Source organism: Callithrix jacchus, chromosome 15, assembly GCF_049354715.1.
Source record: "Callithrix jacchus isolate 240 chromosome 15, calJac240_pri, whole genome shotgun sequence".
Classification (NCBI taxonomy): Eukaryota; Metazoa; Chordata; class Mammalia; order Primates; family Cebidae; genus Callithrix; species Callithrix jacchus.
Window position 1 is genome coordinate 47,798,280 of NC_133516.1, and position 20,125 is coordinate 47,818,404.

At 44.5% G+C, this 20,125-nt stretch overlaps 1 protein-coding gene across 50 annotated transcripts in view; it reads right to left on the reverse strand.

The window, feature by feature from the left end:
- Positions 1–16,326, reverse strand: part of MAGI1 (membrane associated guanylate kinase, WW and PDZ domain containing 1) — a 672,392-nt gene extending 656,066 nt beyond the window's left edge. For all 50 annotated transcript variants that reach the window (XM_035274562.3, XM_035274561.3, XM_078351435.1 and 47 more), the window contains exon 1: positions 15,393–16,326. In XM_035274562.3, coding sequence (XP_035130453.1) covers positions 15,393–15,705 — 313 coding nt within the window. In that variant the 5' untranslated portion in view covers positions 15,706–16,326. The remainder of the gene's footprint in view (positions 1–15,392) is intronic.
- Between the last annotated feature and the right edge of the window lie 3,799 nt (positions 16,327–20,125).

The window sequence follows — 20,125 nt, forward strand, 5'->3', positions numbered from 1 at the left end:
AAAATTGGGGTACCAGGACTGTGCTGAGCAGGGAGACATGAGTCAGAATCACTAATAAAGCCACTCCCCAGTGACCATAACTTGAAAACTCTCCCAGGTAATTCTGATATACTTTCTGTTCACCCAAATCCACTGTGTGGGCTACTGTCTTCAAAGCTGATGATTTTCTTCAAGAAGCTGTGCCTGCAAGCTGTTAGCAGCCATCAGGTGAATGTGCTTGGTAACAGGTGCACAAAACCGCAAATTTCCCCCGCAGCCTTTTCCCAAATGTCTCTTTCCCCTCTGGAATTCAGGCAACAGGGTGACTCACCATGTTTTATTAAACCCCATGGATAAACTCTTTCCACCAAAAAAAGCCTCCAGTCATTACAACCAGCTATCTTATTCCCATTAATGGCTTCTTCTCACAATTATCTTTCTTTGGGATAATTTATTTCACAGAGAATATCTTGAGCTTACATTTTTAGCTAAAATGTCGCAGAAACAAATTCACATTGCTTAAGAAAGCCAGGGCCTTTCTTCCGTATGGCAGTATTTTCCCACAAAGTTAAAGAGACATAAATAGGCAACAGCTACATGAATTTTTCCTTTGCTGGGTATGCTATTTTCCTGACCTTTTCCTTACAAATAATGTTATGTATATGATATATCAATATTGAGATAATATTTTGTGTCTTCAAAAGTTTTTTATTTTTAATTTTAAAAGAAAAATAAATGTATGGGATTAATAAACGTGGTTTGTAGATTCAAATAGGCAGAAGCCAGGGCATTTCCTTGGATGTAGGTACCTGAAAACAGTCTAATTACTGGAATGAACAATTACTGGGGGGTTCTTTCTATCTTTGCTTAAACCCAAGATTCAAAGTCCCAAACTAAATAGCTTTTAGCCACATGTCAGCAATTCGAACATGGAATCTCACTGTCTCTGTTACCTATTACCATTATAATGCCATGTAATAAACAATCATGAAACCTTAGTGGCATATAGCAATATGCATTTATCACATATGGACCTATGTGATAAACATTCACTTAGAGTCAGCTAGAGAACTCTGCTAATCTTAACTGAAATAAAACAGGTGTGGAGGTACTTAACTGTGCATTTGCACCGTGACATGGCTAGACAATTTAACAAAGACCAAAGCACAGAAATTTAACCTGGGATCACCCAGCCTGAAACACCATGGAATACAAGCTTTTTGTGCTACGTTATCCTTGAGAATTTTATAGTAGCAGACAGAAGTCAAACTTCATGCCAAACTGGGGGGTGGGGGCTTCTGGGTGCTCCAAAAGCAGTTACCATAATGAAGGAAGTGGATCAGGGCATACAGTAGTCTAAACTTAAAAACTCTCCTTGGTTGCATCTCACATCAGAAGTTCTGGACTACATATAGAATATCCTATCTAAAATTTGAATTCTTAGACAGCCTATTGGAATGTTCCATTCTGATATGGGAATGGAGGGGGAAAGGAGGCTAGAGAAGGAAAGAAAAGACACACAATACAAGCCCAAACCAAGTAAGATTTTAACCCTGTGTTAAACTTTTACTGACAACTTTATAGTTTTAATTCAACAAAGGTCCTTTCTTGGCTCCCTGATAGAAAAAAAAAAAATGCATTGAAAACTTCTCATCTGAATTACCTGAATCCCTTTCCTCATCCTAGTGCAGCAAACCTGGTGCCCGACATGAATTACACAATGCAGAACAATCCATTATGCCGGCAGGAAAGCAAGAAGGGCTGCACTGGTTTGCAAAAAAAAATAAAATAAAATTCTACCATATAATGCTGGCACGGAAAAACAGATGCCTACCAGTCTTACAGGTTAATCATGTTCTGACGGTGTCCACTCTTGGGGTAAAGGTTAGGGTCCAAGTTATCTATAGAAAGTCCAAACAAGTTGTATTATTAGAAACTTTCCTGCCAAATTTAAAACCTCCCTAAATGGCATATATAAACTTCATTCATTTTTGTTGGTAAGGCTACACATTTCACAATAAAATCACTTCAGGACAGAGAACAGATTCTATTCCTGTACTAAAAAACTCAAATTCATGTGAACATCAATTTCAAGATGTGACTTTGCACCCAGTTCTAAGACACAGCAGACCAGGGCCTTGGGACAAAATTCCAAGACTCATGATCAGCTGTCAAAATAAACTCTCTCCTCAGCTCTTCATAACTAGAATTGGAAAGCTGTCACCAGCTGGGCCTCAAACAAACCTACATGGACTATAGTGCCAAAGTAGACCACTTCCAGAACATAGTATTCATTTCAACATGCATTTCTTGACCCTTTTTGTGAGTTGGTCAGTATCCTGGGCCCTGAGAATACAGGTAAGAATAATACAATTACTGCTTTTGAAAAGATAAGGTATGAGAGAAACCAGGTGAGACAAACATACCAACAAGGCATTGCAAGCTTGCCATCTGAGAACCAAATATGGCTCCCAGATGTGTTTTGTTTGGTTCACTCTTTTTTTAAAAAAAAAAAAAGAAAACTTTGAACAAGCACTTTAAAACTGGCAAAGTTCATTTAAAAAAAAAAAAAAAAAAACAGGCTTCCGGGTTCTCTCGAAAACCTGAAAAATCTAGGCTAGAAACAGTAGGCTAAAGTCCCTACATGGCAGCAACAGGCCAAAGCAGAACAGCAGATTTTCCCATTGAACAGGATAAGCCCTTCCAGGTAATAATCCTAGTCCCCACTACTCCCTAACGTCCTTTAAAGTACTACTCAGTATCTGACTTGTGATGACCACTATAAATAAACAATTCCAGTAGAAGGTATTATCTTTACAAGTGAGATAAGTAAAAAACTACAGGATTCTCAATATATAGGCAGCAGGGATATAAGTTAATATATTCTCTGGGGGGGTAAAATGATGATGGATACCAAAAGTCTTAAAAGAAATAATTCATGTGAGCCAACAGCTTTATTTCTAGAGTGATATCCGAAGAAAATATCTGAAGATGTTCACTAAAATGTATGTATGAGGATAGTCATCAATATGTTACATAAAATAGGGAACTGAAAATACTCTAAATGTTCATCCTCAAAGTATGGCTTATTATATTAGAAAGCAACCAAAAATAAATTTTGTAGTCACTGAAATAGTCAACTTAATCTATATATAGTATTTTTTGTAAGTCCATGACTGGCCAGGCTTGATGGCCCACGCCTATAATCCCAGCACTTTGGGAGGCCAAGGTGGGTGGATTGCTTGAGCCCAGGACTTTGAGACCAGCCTGAGCAAGAGAGTGAAACTCTGTCTCTACCCCCCAAAAAAATACAAAAATTAATTATCTGGGCACAGTGGCATGCACCTGTGGTCCCAGATAGTAGGTAGGCTAGGATGGAAAGAACACATAAGCCCAGGAGACAGAGGTGAGCCAAGATCATGCCACTACACTCCAGCCTAAGCAACAGAGAAGTGAGGCTCTGTCTCAAAAAAAAAAAAAGTCCATGACATGCTGTTAGGCACAAAGAAAACTCCCACCCAAACAGCATATACTGTACAGTCTTATTTTCATAAGAAAAAGCCCCTCCCAATCTTCAGAAGTGTACGTTTGTGTTTGTGTGTGTGTGTGTGTATGTGTGTGTACACATCTGTACAAAAATAATGTTAACTAATGTATTTCTCTGGGGTGGGATTACAGGCAATGTGGACATATTTTTGTGCCGTATTAAGATATTTCTGTGCTGTATACATGGTTTAAATGAGAAAAAAATTTCACCAGGAAAACACATAAGCTGTGGAATCACAGACCAGTTTTACATAGTGATTGATAGTCATACAAGGTCACAATACTATTTAAGTTTTTAAAAGATAAGAAACCAAAATCTAGATGCCTACGCTTTTTATAAAATAAAATTTTTAAAAAAACACACACTCCACATCGGAGAAAGTTATTTTTCAACAACTTGATCTTGATTTTGAATTCTTAACCAACTCACACAGACTTAAACAGGCTGATAGCTGGAGGAGGAAATGAACATGCTCTCCCTATCAGATGTAAATTCTAACACTTGGCCAAGAATCCAGGTGGTAAGATACTGACTCTTTAAACCAGGCCAAGGTAGTACCTTCCATGACCACATTACATAAGCAACAGGCTCAAGCAGATGCACACATCTGGCAAGAATGAAGGCCCTCTACGACCTTCAATATAATTAATTCAGTATTTCTCTCTATAGTTCAAAATGCTACAACAACTGGCAGACAACCATCTTAAATCATCACGGAAAAGTCAGACATATGGCTAAGTATATTTAATATGCCTTAAAAATAAGACACGGATTTTCTAGCCAACAAAATCTTAGACAATTTTTTTTTATTTTGCCTACTCATTACCCTCAAAAAGAATTCAGTTCAACAGATATTCCTGAGTACCTACGGAGGGCAGAGATTACAGAGATCCATAAAACAAGAATGTTGCCTTCAAGAAACACATAATCCAGTAGTTACAAGGCACCACTGTGACTCTTTGAAATAATGAACTGCATGGAGGATAGAAAGAGGGCACACAGGAGGAAAGAATGGACAGTGTTGGTGAGGCCGATCAAAGAGAACAGGAGATGGTGGCAGTTAACCAGAATTGCTCGAAAATAGGTAGCAGCACACTGATTTTTGGCAGGAAACACCTTGGGAACCCATTTTTTATTTCTATGACTATCTTCCGTGGAGTCACCAGGCATGTTGTACTGACTTTCTGGCAGCAAAAGGGCCAGCCTAAGATCAGTGTCTCCACATTGACCCCTACAGTATAAGGACATGGGGGCTCTAAGCTATAGGGTAGACACATTTCCTTTTTTTTTCTTTCTTTTTAAAGATAAGGTCTTGCCCTGTCACCCAGGGTGGAGTGCAGTGGTCCCATCATGGCTCACTGCAGCCTCAAGCTCCTGGGCTCAAGCAATCCTCGCCTCCCACCCTTAAATAACCAGGACTATAAGCATGAACCATCCTGTCAAGACATTGCTAGCATGAAAACCTAGAGGAAGATTACTGGAATCAGGTAGATCTGAGCTTGAATCTCACCTGGGTCAGCAGTGAGGTTACCAGGAGAACCTGACCTCCCAAGCTAATTTTCTCACAGCTGAAATGAGAATAAGCTCATCTACACAGGCAAACCCGTAACCTAGGTTTAAGTGAAATTTCAGAGGATCAATAAATAATAGTTACAAGTACTAGTGTATCCTTCCTAATTCAGATTCCCAGTATTAAACATGGAGTCATGCCTGCAGAAGGGCTTTCTCAAACTCAGCCTTACTGACATTTTGGGCTGGATAATTATCCGTCGTGCGGCTGTTGTGCGCATTGTGGGGTGTTCAGCAGCATCCCTGGCCTCTACTCTCTAGATGCCAGAAGCAACTCTCTCTTTAATTGTGACAACCAAAAATGTTTCCAGATGTTGCCAAATGTCCCCTGGGGAACAAACTTGCCCCCAGCTGAGAATCACTGATTTGGAGGTACTTACTCACATACCACCATTTCTCAGATGAAAGTATCACACCTGGCCAGGCACGGTGGCTCAGGCCTGTAATCCCAGCACTTTGGGAGGCCAAGGCAGGCAAATCCTTTGAGCCCAGGAGCTCAAGACCAGCCTGAGCAATGTAGTGAAACCCCATCTCTACAAACAAACAAAAAATAGCCAGGTGTGGTGGTGCACAACAAAAAATAGCTAGGTGTAGTGGTGCACGCCTGTAGTCCCAGCCACTCGGGAATCTGAGGTAGGAGGATTGCTTGAAACCAGGAGGTGGGTGTTGCAGTGAGCTGAGATCACAAAAAGAAAAGATCACAGCTGCTAGTAGGGTAGGTATTTTAATGAGCACCACTTAAGAGCCAAGGAGGATACTACAAGTTTTACATACATTATCTCATTTAGTCCTTACAACCACCTTATGACAGGTAACATTCTCATTTGCAACTGGGAGAACTGATGTTCTGGGAGGCTAACCTGTCCCTGGTCTCTCAGCTGGGTACTGGGAGAGCCTGGATTTGAACCCAGGCGGTCTGATTCCAAACTCTTATGACCACTAAGCCCCACTACATCCCCAGCCAGTCCTGATGTGGAAGCCCAGACATGGTAGCAGGAAGAGAGGACCACAGAATCCCATTCTCCATAATCATCATTGATGGTAAAAGCCAGCCTGGAACACCCAAGAACTGGCCCTCCCTCCAGAGTACCACAACCTGCAACCTGCACAATCATTAGAAGCAATTCGTCACCAGGACAATGTGGGAGAAGCTCAGGCAGCTCAGAACTCCATGAGGTCCAGAGGTTTCCTTCCTACTTGTCTGAACTAATCCAGTCTCAGCCTTTTAAAAAGACAGCATCTGAATCAAGCAGAAAAAAAAGAGTGGTTTTTTTCTAGACTTGAAAAGCTCTCCAGAGAACTGTGCACTGCAATCTCTATCTCTCAAGAGATTCTTTTTTCTCTCCTAAGGGCTTTCAAATGCGGAACATTCAAACAATTACAGAAGCCAACATTTATTGAGCACTCACTATGTGCCAAACCCTGAGTCATGTGGTTTATTGTCTACTTTTCCATCAACCCTACAAAGTAGGTATCATTATTATCCCCATTTTCAGAGGGGGAAACCTGGGTCAAAGGAGTTCAGTATCTTGGCCCAGAACACCCAGCTAGTAAAGTGTAAAGTCTGCCTTTTCACCCAAGCCAGATTGGGTCCAAAATCTGACTGTGTGACACATAAGTAAATTGCTATTTGTGGATCATTTTATGAGCTCAAGAACTACGGTCCTGTTGACACTATATATAGCAGTAATTTTGAAACACGGCTTATAATCAGGGCATGATTGCCTTTTAACTGCACCATCATGCCACTGTCCATAAAGAGAGCCTCGAGTCCTGTCTCATAACAGATTAAAAGATTGGCCTTATTGTGAGAAACACAACTGTGGCCCATTAATGGCACACACAAATGCCTCCGTCTACAGTAATGGTGGGGTTGATATCTTAGCTATGAGAATGTAATTCTCTTATGTAACACAAAAAGTTTACACACAGCCAGAAGAACCTCTCACAGTCTGTTTGGGGATAAGAAAGTCTGCAAAGTTCCCTGACACACCCAGCTAGGGGCTGCCTTAAACACACAGTGGTGACCTGCTCTTTAAAGCACCTCCACTGGCCTCCTTCACTCATGGGTCTCACTTCTTCCTTCTCCTACTGGTGCTTTCTGGGAGCACCTCCCAGATAGCCCTGTGCGTTCAAATCCTGATCTAGAGTCTGCTTCTAGGGATTCATGTTGGTGGAAGGCACACAGAACTGAAAGTGGCCTAGGGTCAACGACTTGGCTGAGAAAGGGATGCTGTGCACAGACCTACCTCTAACTTGACAAGATTCTCATGGTGACTCCAGCAGCCTCAATTCTCCTGTTTGCATCAATCACATGGAAACCCTTCTTACCATCATTTCCCAAATCAGGACACTCAATTAATCTTAAAGTCAAGGACCTCTTCTATGCAAGGAAACATAAAATTGGAAATGGTGACCTTCTCTCTGACTCCAAGGAGACTCCAGCAGATTCTTCCCTCCTCTTCTTCAGAAGAGACCAAGGACACATATGTTCTTACCTATAAACCCATAATATTAAAACCAACTGACGTAGGCCAGCAATGTTCACTGTCTTGACGAGTATTCCTGGATCAATCAGCTAAGCTCTATTTAGCCCCAGCCATTGACTGTAAATGTTAAAACTCTTACCAACTTTAATGTGATCCATCATGAATCACCTAAATTTTCAGACACTTCTATATATCTGAATTTTCAGAGGTAACTGACCTCAGGAGAGATTTATTCTAGGTCTAAATTTGACCATAAACATTTAACAAATGTTCAAGCAAGTACTATGCACCATACACTGTTTTTGCTACTGGGGATACTGTGGGAGAACAAGACAACATTCCTGCCCTCTCAGAGCTTACATTCGAGAGAAAAAGGTAAAATAAGAAATGTCCTTATGGTGAAGTGATCTAATACTAGGAAGTAAAATAAAGCTGAGAAGGGGAACAGGGAATGACATGTAGCAGTGGAGTTACAGTTTTCAATAATGTGCTCACACGAGGCCTCACTGGGAAGGTGACATTTGAGAAAGACTTGAAGCTCAAGAGGGAACAAGCCTGTAAGATTATTAGGTGGGGACTAGCAGGCCAGGACAGAGAGAGAGAGAAGTAATATCCATAGGGTAGGTCATGGGCAGCCTTGGAAGTCACTATAAGGACTTCAGCTTTCACTTAGACACAGAGACTACAGAAATGATGATAAATAATGGATTATTCCATTATGTAATTACTGAGCCATAAAAAAAGAAGATTACTATTTAATCATAAAAGACACTGTTCAGATTACATTTTCTAATTTTGCTACATGCCTTCAGAAAAGCTGACATCCAGAACACATTAGACCTTCCATAGGACACTTTACTAGAAAGCAGAGCCAATATGACAGTTCCATTCTTGACATCCGTGGAAACAACAAAACGAATTCATAAGAAATACTACATCGATGCCAACCTCTATAGGGGTGCAGTCTAGCAATGCGCCAGTGTGTACTAGGGATTTTTCAAGGTTATAGATCTCACAAATGAGCTGCATAAAGAAAGGCAGGCATGCAGTAACCTACTTTTTTAGGATGTGAATGTCAGCCCTTAATGAATTTGACAGCCTTGATTCTCAGTGTATACAAAATCAGTATATCCTGTTACGTGTATATACAAACTCAAGGAAAGGGCCACTAACACCAGAAAGTGGTGTTTTACATTAAATAACCATCGTTTACAAAGCAACATCCTTCATGTAAACCCTTGTGGTAAGGAGATGTCAGAATGTTTTCTCTTATAAACCACTTAATTCCCCTTGGTGGATATCATCAATTCTGCCATCTAAAACCAGCTGGGTAATGAATGCCAAGGAACACGGTGAGCCAACTGTATGCCATTGCCACAGAAGGTCAAGTCAATCTATTTTTAAATAATATAGCCAATGACAAGGGGTGTCCACTAGAAACAATGGGCAAGTTGGGCTGTCTGTCCTTGCTTCATGTTTTGTAAAAGCTATACAGTGTTCCACAGGGTAATCTAAAAATATCCCTCTGAGAGTGGTCTTTCAGCACCAAGAACAAAAACAGATTGATTTTTGAAATTTTACGTTAAAAAAAAAAGACATAAACATCAAGTACAATTTAAGAGTGAGAGGGCTAAAATTGGACAGTGTTCTGTAGCAAAGATCTCATTTGCTGTTGCCCAAAAAAATAATACACAGGGACAATGCTGCAAGAAAACAGAGTGGAAGTGTCATTTTAGGGATGACGACACAGGTCCCACATCAAAAAAAAAGACCTCATCATCCTACCTGCTGAACATCTGAAACTTCACGTTTAGAGGCTCACTTGTTAAACTTGTTAGATTCAACAGGCAGAAATACTTAAATAGGATTCATTAATCCTTGTCAGTCATGTATAGCCCAGTATAAATTATTAGACACAGAAAGCCAGCTAATCGGAAGACCTGGTTACGAGAAAGTGAAGACCTTCAGATCCTAAACAAGAAGTAAAAGACAAATCAAGAGAAAGAGAGGAAAGATGTTTTAGGTGACCTACTTGCACTTATCTCCCGAAACAATGGAAAATCCATTCACGCATCCAGCCAATGTTAGTGAACACCTATTATTTGCTGGATCTTTTTTAGGCACTGAGAAATCCAGGGGTGAACAAGAGAGGTAAGCTTCTTGTTTTCACGTAACTTCTATTCCCAGGGAGGGGAAACAGACAATAAAGAAACAGGGCTCAGCACGGTGGCTCACACCTATAATCCTAGCACTTTGGGAGGCCAAGGCAGGCAGATTGCCTGAGCTTGGGAGACCAGCCTGGGCAACATGGTGAAACCCTGCCCCTACTAAAAAAAAACAAAAAATTAGCTGAGCATGTGGTACACGCCTATAATACCAGCTCCTCAGGAGGCTGAAGCACCAGAATCGCTTGAACCCAGGAGGCAAAACTTGCAGTGAGCCGAGATCGCACCACTGCACTCCAGCCTGGATAACAGAGCGAGACTCTTGTCAAAAAAAAAAAAAGAAGATAATATGAGATTGTGTCGAGGCTATGAAGGTACGAAACAGAGTGACGGAATGGCATTTTACTCAGGGAGCTGTCTTTTTTTTTTTGGCGGGGAGATGGGGGTCTCACTCTGTCACGTAGGCTGGACTACAGTGGAACCATCTTGGCTCACTGCAACCTCTGCCTCCTCATCCCAAGTGATTCTCTCACCTATGCCTCCTGAGCAGCTGGGACTAGGAAAGTTCGCCACCATGCCCAGCTAGTTTATGTATTTTGGTAGAGACTTCACCATGTTGCCCAGGCTGGTCTCATACTCCTGAGCTCAAATGAACCACCCACCTTGGCCTCCCAAAGTGCTAGGATTACAGGTGTGAGCCACCACAAGGGCGCTATCTTATATTTAGTCAGTGGTGTGCTCGGGCCAGCTCACATTGTCTTGGGAAAAGCAAGTATATGTGTCTCTTCCCAACTCCAGCTATGCTATACATCAGGGTCTACCCACTACCAGAACTGGTTGTTAAGCACTTAGCAGCACACCAGAAGGAGGTCACTGAAGAGAAAGAAGCAAGCCCAGAGATTCATGAGAAACCAAGCAACTCTGAAAGACAAGGCCCTGTTTTAAAATGTGAGTTACTGCCATAAATTCCAAGGAATCAAAACAAACAACACCAAAACAAAACAAAAAACCACACAACGAACTATAGTCAACCATATGTGGTAACAATTTCCCTCATTACAGTGAGGGGAAGGGTCTGGTGGTGGTTTGGTTTGGCTTTGAAATTGTAGTTCTTTTATTATCTCCATACTGACACACGCACACACACAAAAGCAGAGGGATAGTTACAGTTCCTGGGTAATTTGAAAAAAACGTAAAATTCACCTGCAAAAATATGTAAGCATAACCTGTAATATACCACTTTGGGAAACTAGAATCATATCATTTTAAACCTTTGGAGTCTGGGTGATTCATGGAAACACAGGATTTCACTTAGCAGCACACCAGAAGGAGCACAAATAAGCTGAAGAGGCACACCCACTTATTTTTGGTGTAGAGAAATTTAGGCTCTAAGAATGACTGGACTGACGGCAAGCTTATTCTAGAGCCCAGGTCACCAGCCTCATCTGATGTCATCTTCTCAATTTTGGTCTATACCCTAGTACAGTGGTTCTTAAAACTGAGTGAGCATCAGAATCCCTTGAGGACTTATTAAAACAAACCATGGATGCTACCCCACACCACCCCCATCCCCTGCAAAGCTTCTGAATTGGTAGAACTAAGGTGAGGCCCAGTAATCTGCATTTCTAACAAGTTCCCAGGTGGTACTAATGCCACTGATCTGAGGACTTGGAGACCCTACTGTCCTAGGAATTAGGAGTACTGGTTTTGGAATCAGACACAGCTGAGTTCCAGCTCTACTTCTGCCACTGTGGTATGACCCTTGGAAAAGTTATCAAAATTCTCTGAACCTCAGCTTTTAACATCTGAGTCCAACTGAAAGAACTAAAAAAGAGACTACCCATAAAGCATCAGCTTAGCCAAGCTCCTGGTAACTCTAAGGCAAGACCTTAATAATATGAGCGGCATCCTACATCCTGTATCAAAATTTCCTTAATTATATTTTTCCCATGCATATACTAGAATGGCTAAAATTCAAACGACAAACAAAATCAAAGATTGGCAAAGATGTAGAGCAACTAAAACATTAATAATAGCAGCTTTGATCATAATAGTCAAAACTGGCAAACACTCCAAACATCCATCAACAAGCAAAAGGATAAACTGGTATGTGTGTACAATGGAGTATTACTAAACAATAAAAAAAGAGCCAAATGAAGTATACATCCACCAATATGAAATCTCCAAAACTTCACATTGGAGATATGAAAAGCCAAACGCAAAAGAGTACATACTGCATTAGTTCACTTTTATGAAGTTTATGACAAAAGTATTCTATGGTAAATCTACAGTGCAGGGGGAAGAGGAATTAACTGGACAGGAGCATGAAAAAAATTTCTGGGGTAATGAAAATGTTCTCTATCTTGAGTGATTAACATGAGTGTATACATTTCTTAAAACTCATCAAATTATATATCAAAGATCTATGTACTTTACTATAGGTAAATGATGCCTGAATACACATACATAATTATATATAATTTTGTAAAGCCATTTTATGACAAAGGACTGTCTTCTCCATTTAAAATGAACCAACTCCAACCTGGCAGATCCACTGAGTCTGATTCCTGCACAATCCAGTCCTGCCACAGACAGCTTTGGTCCATGTATCTTTCCAGAGAACTGCCATGAAGTAGAAAGAGCAGAATTTTCTCCCACTATACGGTCAGTATCCAGAGTGACCCATGTCCCTGGGAGTGACTAACAACACAAAAGTAACATTTTTCTTTACATATATGACTTATGAGTCTACCTGATATGCTTTTATAAGGCACAGTAATGAAGACACATTAAGAGCAATTCTGTCATACAGTTTAAATCACATTCTCAACGTGGAAGAGGGAACAGAAAACTGGTGAAATGGTTGCTAGGGCCCATCGTTACTGGTAATGAAGACATCAGAAGATCCAACTGTACCGATGTAATTATTACATGAAATAGTCACTTTCAGGGCCAGGCACAGTAGCTCACACCGGTAATCCCAGCACTTTGGGAGGCCAAGGTGGGTGGATCACCTGAGGTCAGGAATTCAAGACCAGCTTGGTCAACATGGCGAAACCCTGTCTCTACTAAATATACAAAAATTAGCCGGGCATGGTGGCGGCGCCTGTAATCCCAGCTACTTGGGAGGCTGAGGCAGGAGAATTGCTTGAACCCAGGAGCGGGGAGGTTGCAGTGAGCTGAGATCATGCCATTGCCCTCCAGCCTGGGTGACAGAGCAAAACTCTGTCTCAAAAAAAAAAAAAAAAAAAGAAATAGTCACTTTCAGATAGTAATGAATTCCACGGCATTCAGGTTTCCCAATCAGTATCATATTTCTATCCCATTACAAGTAGATTCACATACATACATATATACATACACACACACACTCGCCCCTGCTGTGAACAATCTGTGCACACTGGGTGAAGAGAGCTAACACTTGGAGACACTACAGTTTCCTTGCAACTCTGAGTTGTCTGATTCCAAACCCACTTTGATTATCTCACCAAGCCTTCTTAAGCTCCATGATGAGACAGCCCTGGGACAATACCTCCCAGCTGTTTGCCAACTGGTGGCCATGCAGCATCTTGCACTCTGCAAACTGCAAACCAGCCCCTATTCAGGACTCATTAGACACTGCTAGACATCCCACCAGTTGGGCAAGTACCCTTCCCTGTCCTTCCTCCACCCTTTCTCCAAAATGGTCCTGAACTGAGACCTGCAGCTGCTCCCATCAAATGCCTTCACACAGTATTTTCTCTATAGCTCTATCGAGTCATAATTATCCAGGTTCCTGATACTAAAAACTAGTTTCAGAAATAAATAGCTGCTCAAAATCCATTCAAACATAAATAGCTAATCTTTATGGAGCACTCACTATGTACAGGCACTGCTGGGTGAACTTTCCACGTGTTAGCTTATGTAATACCCACAAGAAAGTCAGTGTGAGGAAGACGCATTGTTAGGCTAGGCAACGTTTTGAACCTCATGCAAAGCCTGGAGAGATATGCCTGGAATGAGGCACAATCTCTCCCTTTAATGTGCTCACTACCTTGTATGGAAATGAGGACCTAACTCATAGTTCAGAGTAAGTAAAAAACCACAAGGTAGACATTAAAGGGACCCAAAGGAGGAGGAATTTGTTCATCCTAGCAGGATACTGGAGGGCTTCTTGGAGGAGGTATCCAGGTGGAGAATGAAGTCATAAATGCAAGGAGCTTTCCATAGCTTAGTGTCAGCTCCTCAGCTCCCAAAGCTGCTAAAAGGCCAGTCTAGTCCCCCTGCCCCCTATTCAATTTCATCTGGAACATGTCTGTTTCCAAGAGAGGACCAGCTTGCCTTTGCCCAGCCCTTCCTTTGACACATGCCTCCAGCTACTGCCTGTCCTTATGGAAACAAATGGGAACTTTTCATCCCATTCAATTTCACCACTTCCTTTGGTGCTTTCCCTGGGGAGAATCTGCGTCATGGCACTTGGTTGCACAAGGGACCCCTTTAAGACTTCAGTTGTTCTCCACTGGGTTGATATGAGGACAGCCCCTTATCTGTACCAAGGTGAGATGTAAGGGACCTACCATCACCAGCAACCACCAAATGCATCTTTTAAAAGGCCACCCCTCCTCTACAGATTTCTGAGAGAGGAATTTGCCTCCATTCCCTCCTTCAGAATCAGCCTCTCCAGTCCTGTAGGGTCATTCCCCGACTCCTTCCTTCTCCATACTTAAGGCTCTGCAACAAGGGTTCAACCCCTTGCTTTTGGCAACTGTGTGACCTTACTCAAGTCCCTTAACCAATGTCAATCCCAGTTTCCTTATCTCTAAATGGGGTATATAAGAACCACTGGGTCTTAGAACTGTTGTGAATCGGAGTGAGATAGTGCAAGTAAAGTATTTTACACGGAGCCGGGCATGTAGTAAATCAACAATGAATAGTAGCTTCATTATCATCATCGATAATAACGATGGTGGTGGCGGTGGCAGGGTAAACTTGGACCCGATTCGAGCTCAAAGCAAACACCCCCTCCCCCGTCCCATGCCTAAGGCTAGGCCACACGGTGGAGACACTTGCGTCATCCCGCTGAGGGGTGAATGCAGGCTCTTCTGGCGGCGGGCTCAGGAATCACCAGGCAGTTGTGTCCTAGCTCACCTGGAGGGGTCGCGGGGTGAAGCAGATTTTCTGATGGGGGAGGTCCAATAAACTGCAGACCCTCTCTTTCTGTATACCCACTCACCAGGTACGGAAACTGACTCGTGGCCAAAGAACGCCAACTGCATCCCTCCCCAGAGGAGCCAGGACAGCGTCCACTGTGCCTCTGACTCAGTTCCCCGACTCACCCTCGGATGCAGGCGAGACTGCGCTGCACTTGGTGGCGGAGATAACAGGTTGGCCAGCCAGGCCTGCAAAACGTCCGCCCCCTCCCACCCCAACCCCCCTCCCCCGCCCCCACCTAGCGCAAACCCAGCCCCCTCTTCCAAACGCAGGTGGGCAAACAACCCACAACCTCGCTACAACTTTGTGTATTTCACCGCCATCACAGGGCGCACGGCCTCAACTTCTCTTCGCTGCGCTCTGAGGAGGAAAGCGGGAAATCGAGGATGAGGGGCAGCCCACAGACAGCCGTCCTTTCCTACGGGCGCCCCCCAAAGGCGCGCCCCGCCTTACCTTGTCTGACGGCTTTGAAGGTGACGGCCTCCTTGCAGCTGTCGATGACCCCCAGCACGTCATAGCGGGGCAAGCCGGACACCCGGACCCCCTGCACCTCCAGAAGCAGCTCCCCTTCGCCCAGCCTCGGGCCCTCGCCGCCGCCGGGAAGCCCCGCCGCCTCGGCAGCCGCCACCGCTCCGACGTACGGAAACTCCCCATGCTCCGCGCCTCCCAGCACCGTCACCCCCAGTTCGCCCTGGGGTCCCCGCTTCACGGTGCATTCGTGAACCCTGCTAGTCCAGTGGTTCTTCTTCTGAATCACTTTGGACATGATGAGTTACACCCCTCCTCCAAAAAAATAAAATTAAACGAGAGACAGGTGCCCCCCACAGCACAAGCCCCCAAGCCTCCACTGGTTCATGGGAGAAACATCTCTCCCCAAATCACAAAACAGGAGAGAGAAACTTGGCAGCCTCGCTCCCCTGCACACGCTCGCGCACTCAAGCCATCATAAAACAAACTTTCTGGGCTTCCCCGCGAGCCCCGCACCGGCGCCCGCGAGCTTTGTTTGCATTCCGGTGCCTCTGGGTCCACGTTCCAGCGCCCGCCCGTGCTCTCCCGGACCAGAGTCCACTCTGCGCCGCTCGGGTTATTTTTTTTCCTTCCTTCCTTTCTCTCTTGCCTTTTACAAATGCGGTGCCTCCTCTCTGACTCCCGCCGGGCTCTTCTGTCCTCGTAGGCGTGCTGTTCCTGAGGGTGAAGGAAGCCCTTCCAGCCAGTTGCCGGGAGCCGTGGAGACGCGGTGGCGGGGCCGGGGGGAGCGGGGCGGGAGGTAAGTGCCCGCGGCCCCTTTAAGCAGATACAAAGGCTCGGCTTGTTTTGTTACAGTTCATTCTATTCCGCGCCGCGGAGCGCAGCGGCCGGCGACAGGAGACGCGCGCGCATGCGCCCCGCGGCCGCTAGCGGCCGGCCCACCCCTCCCCTCCTCCTCTGAGGGAGAGATTCCAACGTGCTTCCCGATGGGTCCTAAAACCTTCCGGCCAGGAGAAGCCAACTCCCCCTCACTTTTCCTGAACCCCTCTCCTCCCTTCTCCTTTTCTCTCAGTGCCGTGTACTCCGCGGATTCCTTTGCGCCAGGGGGGCCGCACACGTGTTTTACTCCAACTGTTAGCAACTTTTGAAACCGAGCAATCTGGCTTTGGCATTTGAAAACCATTTCAAACAGGTGGGGGTTGGGGAGGCTGCCACACTCACCCAGGCGCTCACACTCACGCACACGCGCACGCACTCGCGCCGGCCCTAAGCCTCCTAACCGCCCTTGGCCAGTGGCTGGCCAGGCTGTCGGTCACCCAGCCCGGCTGGTCCGCCGTCCCCAGCCGCAGGTCCCACTGAAACCCCTGAGACCCGCCCCAGGGCGCGAGCCGAATCCCCGCCTGCCCTGCGCTCGCGGGTTCGGGTCCTGGCACGGAGTCTGCCAAGGTCTCTGCAACTCTGGGAAGGGGGACAGTGGGATTCCCCGGTCCCCGAACTGAGATCCCTGTGCTGGTCACACGCACAATCGCACACACCCGCATCCTTAAACTTTGGGACCAACTTTTTAGGACACGAGAAACTACAGGAGAGAGAGAGAGACCCCATGGGGCTATTGTGGGTTAAGGTCTTCAACCAATAAAGAGATCCCTCTAGCTTTTCAACTGTCTTTCCAGCAGAGACTGCTGGAGCCAGGCATCGCCCCGGCCTCAAGTTTCTGGCAGTGCATCCGCGGCCAGGAGATAAGGATCCCCGCCGGGCATGCATGTGCCCCAGCGTCCTGGCCCGCGGGGGCGTGGGCGCGGCGGCCACCTCTCGGAATTCGCAGCCCGGGGGTAGAGTACGGGTAAAGTGACTTCTGTCCCCGGCAGGTGGCGGACAGAAAGGATCCCGCCCCCCAGGAAGGCTGACCTTCCCAAATACTCAAATGGCCTGCGCAGTAGTCTCCCCAGCAGTTTCTTTTCCTCTTTAGTGATGTATAACTTTTGTTCATCTTTGGTCACAGGAGAGATTCCAAGAAATGAGGGTGGTATGTTGAAGCGATGGAGAAAGGGTGGAATGCCACGGCGGTCGAGGCTGAGAGGTAGGCTCAGGGATCTACCCTTGTGTGACCTTGAGCAAGCTCGGTGACCTCCGCGTCTCCATTTCTCACTGATCAAATGAGTAGAACAAGAACTCACGGGGTGATTGGAAGTATCACACGGGAAAACACTTATAAAGTAGTATCTAAAGGCCGGGCGCAGTGGCTCATGTCTGTAATCCCAGCACTTTGGGAGGCTGAGGCAGGTGAAACACAAAGTCAGGAGTTCGATACCAGCCTGGCCAATATGGTCAAACCCTGTCGCTACTAAAAAAAAATAAAATAAAAATTAGCCAGGTGTGGTGGCGGGCGCCTATAGTCCCAGCTACTCGGTAGGCTAAGGCAGAAGAATCGCTTGAACCTGGGAGGTGGAGGTTGCAGTGAGCCAAGATTGCTTCGCTGCACTCCAGCCTGGGTGACATAGTGAGACTCCATCTCAAAAAAATTAAAATAAAATAAAATAAAGTGGTATATAGTAACTCATTATATTATTAATAGTAGTATTACTATTTGGGATGATAATTAGGAAACCATTTGGGGATTCAAGTTAGATAGTATGATAATCTATCGCCTCCTTTCTAGAACTTAAAAAATATGGGCATGTGTGTGTTTCTTTGTGTGTGTGTGTGTGTGTGCGTGCGCGCGCGCGCGCACGCGCACTTTTTTTTTTTTTCTAGAAGCGTGGTCTTGCTCTGTCCCCAAGCTGGAGTGCAGTAGTTTGACCATATATGATTGTAACCTCAAACTTCTGGGCCCAAGCAAGCCTACCAAGTCAGCCTCCTGAGTATTTGAGACTATAGGCACACACCACCACACCCAGCTAGTTTTTTTATTTTTTAACTTTTTGTAGGCATGGGGGGGTCTCCCTATGTTACCCAGGCTGGTATCAAACTCCTGAGCTCAAGCCAACATCCCGCCTCAGCTTCCCAAAGTGCTGGGGTTACAGATGAGAGCCATCATACCCAGTTTAGGCATACGTTTAAATGTGCTTTTAAAGCAATGTTTGTGGGGTGCGATTCTGAGCTAATAAAAATAAGGAGGGATGTTGATGCTTCTCTCTTGGGATTTCCAGAACTGAAAATACGATTGCATTGTTGTGTTTCTGAAAGAAGGAGGTGACCAATTTTCCATAGCTTTGCTTGATGAGAGCAACTTCATCTCCAGCTTCTTTTTTTCAGACGCAATCTGGGTCAATATGAATAGCACTTCAAAGCATAAATTTTCAAACCCAAACACAGATCCAGCCAGTCAGAATCTCAAGGAAGGAATCAGTCATTTGGACTTTTAAAGTTCTCCTTAGGTTTAGTATCTTGACTGCAAAGCATTGTTTGGGTCCCAGAACCTTTTGTCCAATAAACCTGCGCTCCACATCTCTGTGTAAAATAAAAATTCAAGGAGGGCAGGACACTTTGACAGTTTGATTTACTGATTTATTATTATTATTATTATTATTGAAATCGAATCTTACTCTGTCACCCAGCCTGGAGTGCAGTGGCACAATCTTGGCTCACTGCAACCTCTGCCTCCCGGGTCCCAGTTCAAGCAATTCTCCTGCCTCAGCCTCCAGAGTAGCTGGGATTACAGGCACATGCCACCATGCCCAGCTAATTATTTTATTTTTAGTAGAGACGGGGTTTTACCATGTTGGCCAGGCTAGTCTTGAACTCCAGACCTCATGATCCACCTGCTTCAGCCTCCCCAAAGTGCTGGGATTACAGGCATGGGGCACCGTGCCCAGCCACCACTAATGTATTATTCCCAGCCCCTAGAATGGTGCCTGGTACTAGTAAATGCTCAGATATTTATCAAATGACTCTTTCCAAGAAATGTACATTTTTTACATTCCATGTTAGTGGGGAGTCTCAAATTCCCCTATAAATCATTAGTAAGTTTAGTAAGCTTAACCTTCTGTGTTTCCCCACTTTGCTACTTCATATTCTAGTAAAGTGTAATTGTTTGCTAAGAATACCCCTAACCAACCTTGAATTAGGAGTTCCCGACCTCCCCACTCACCTCTCACCTCTCACCTCCACCTGGGGGAGTCTAAGGACTGGACAAGACCAGGTGTTTTGTGATTCCTCCCACTGCAACAATATCCCCTGCTTGCCAGGATTCCAGGTGTCCCCACAGCAGCTGACGAAGGAAAGGACTTGGAATTTAGCACATGTCAGGTTATAGATGTGGAAAAGACCCAAGAGAAGAAGGAGTACCTATGGGTACGGAGAGCAGAATAGACATTATTATATGGAGAAAAGAATAGACATTATTCTAATCCAGGAAAATAAAAAATAATTTCAACCTTTAAAGTAGTCAAGGTTTGTAAATCAACAGGAAAAAAAATAAATAAAGTAGCCAAGGCTGCTCCCTCTGCTTCTTCCTGGCTGGTGTTTCACCTGGTCTACTTCCTGTGTCCCAGCCTGGAGAACTTCAAGGCAGAAATCATCTCTTTCCTATCCAACCTTTGAAATCTCAATATGAAAAACCATGCCTTGTGTGAAGTGTGCACCACACAGTTGTTGAGTGAATATATGAATGAATGAATGGTGACACAAAATTGTGTAATATATGACCTTTGATCCAAAGCCAATTTAGATATGGTGGCCAAAACAGGAGTATTTATGTTAGGTTGGTTAGGTTTTGC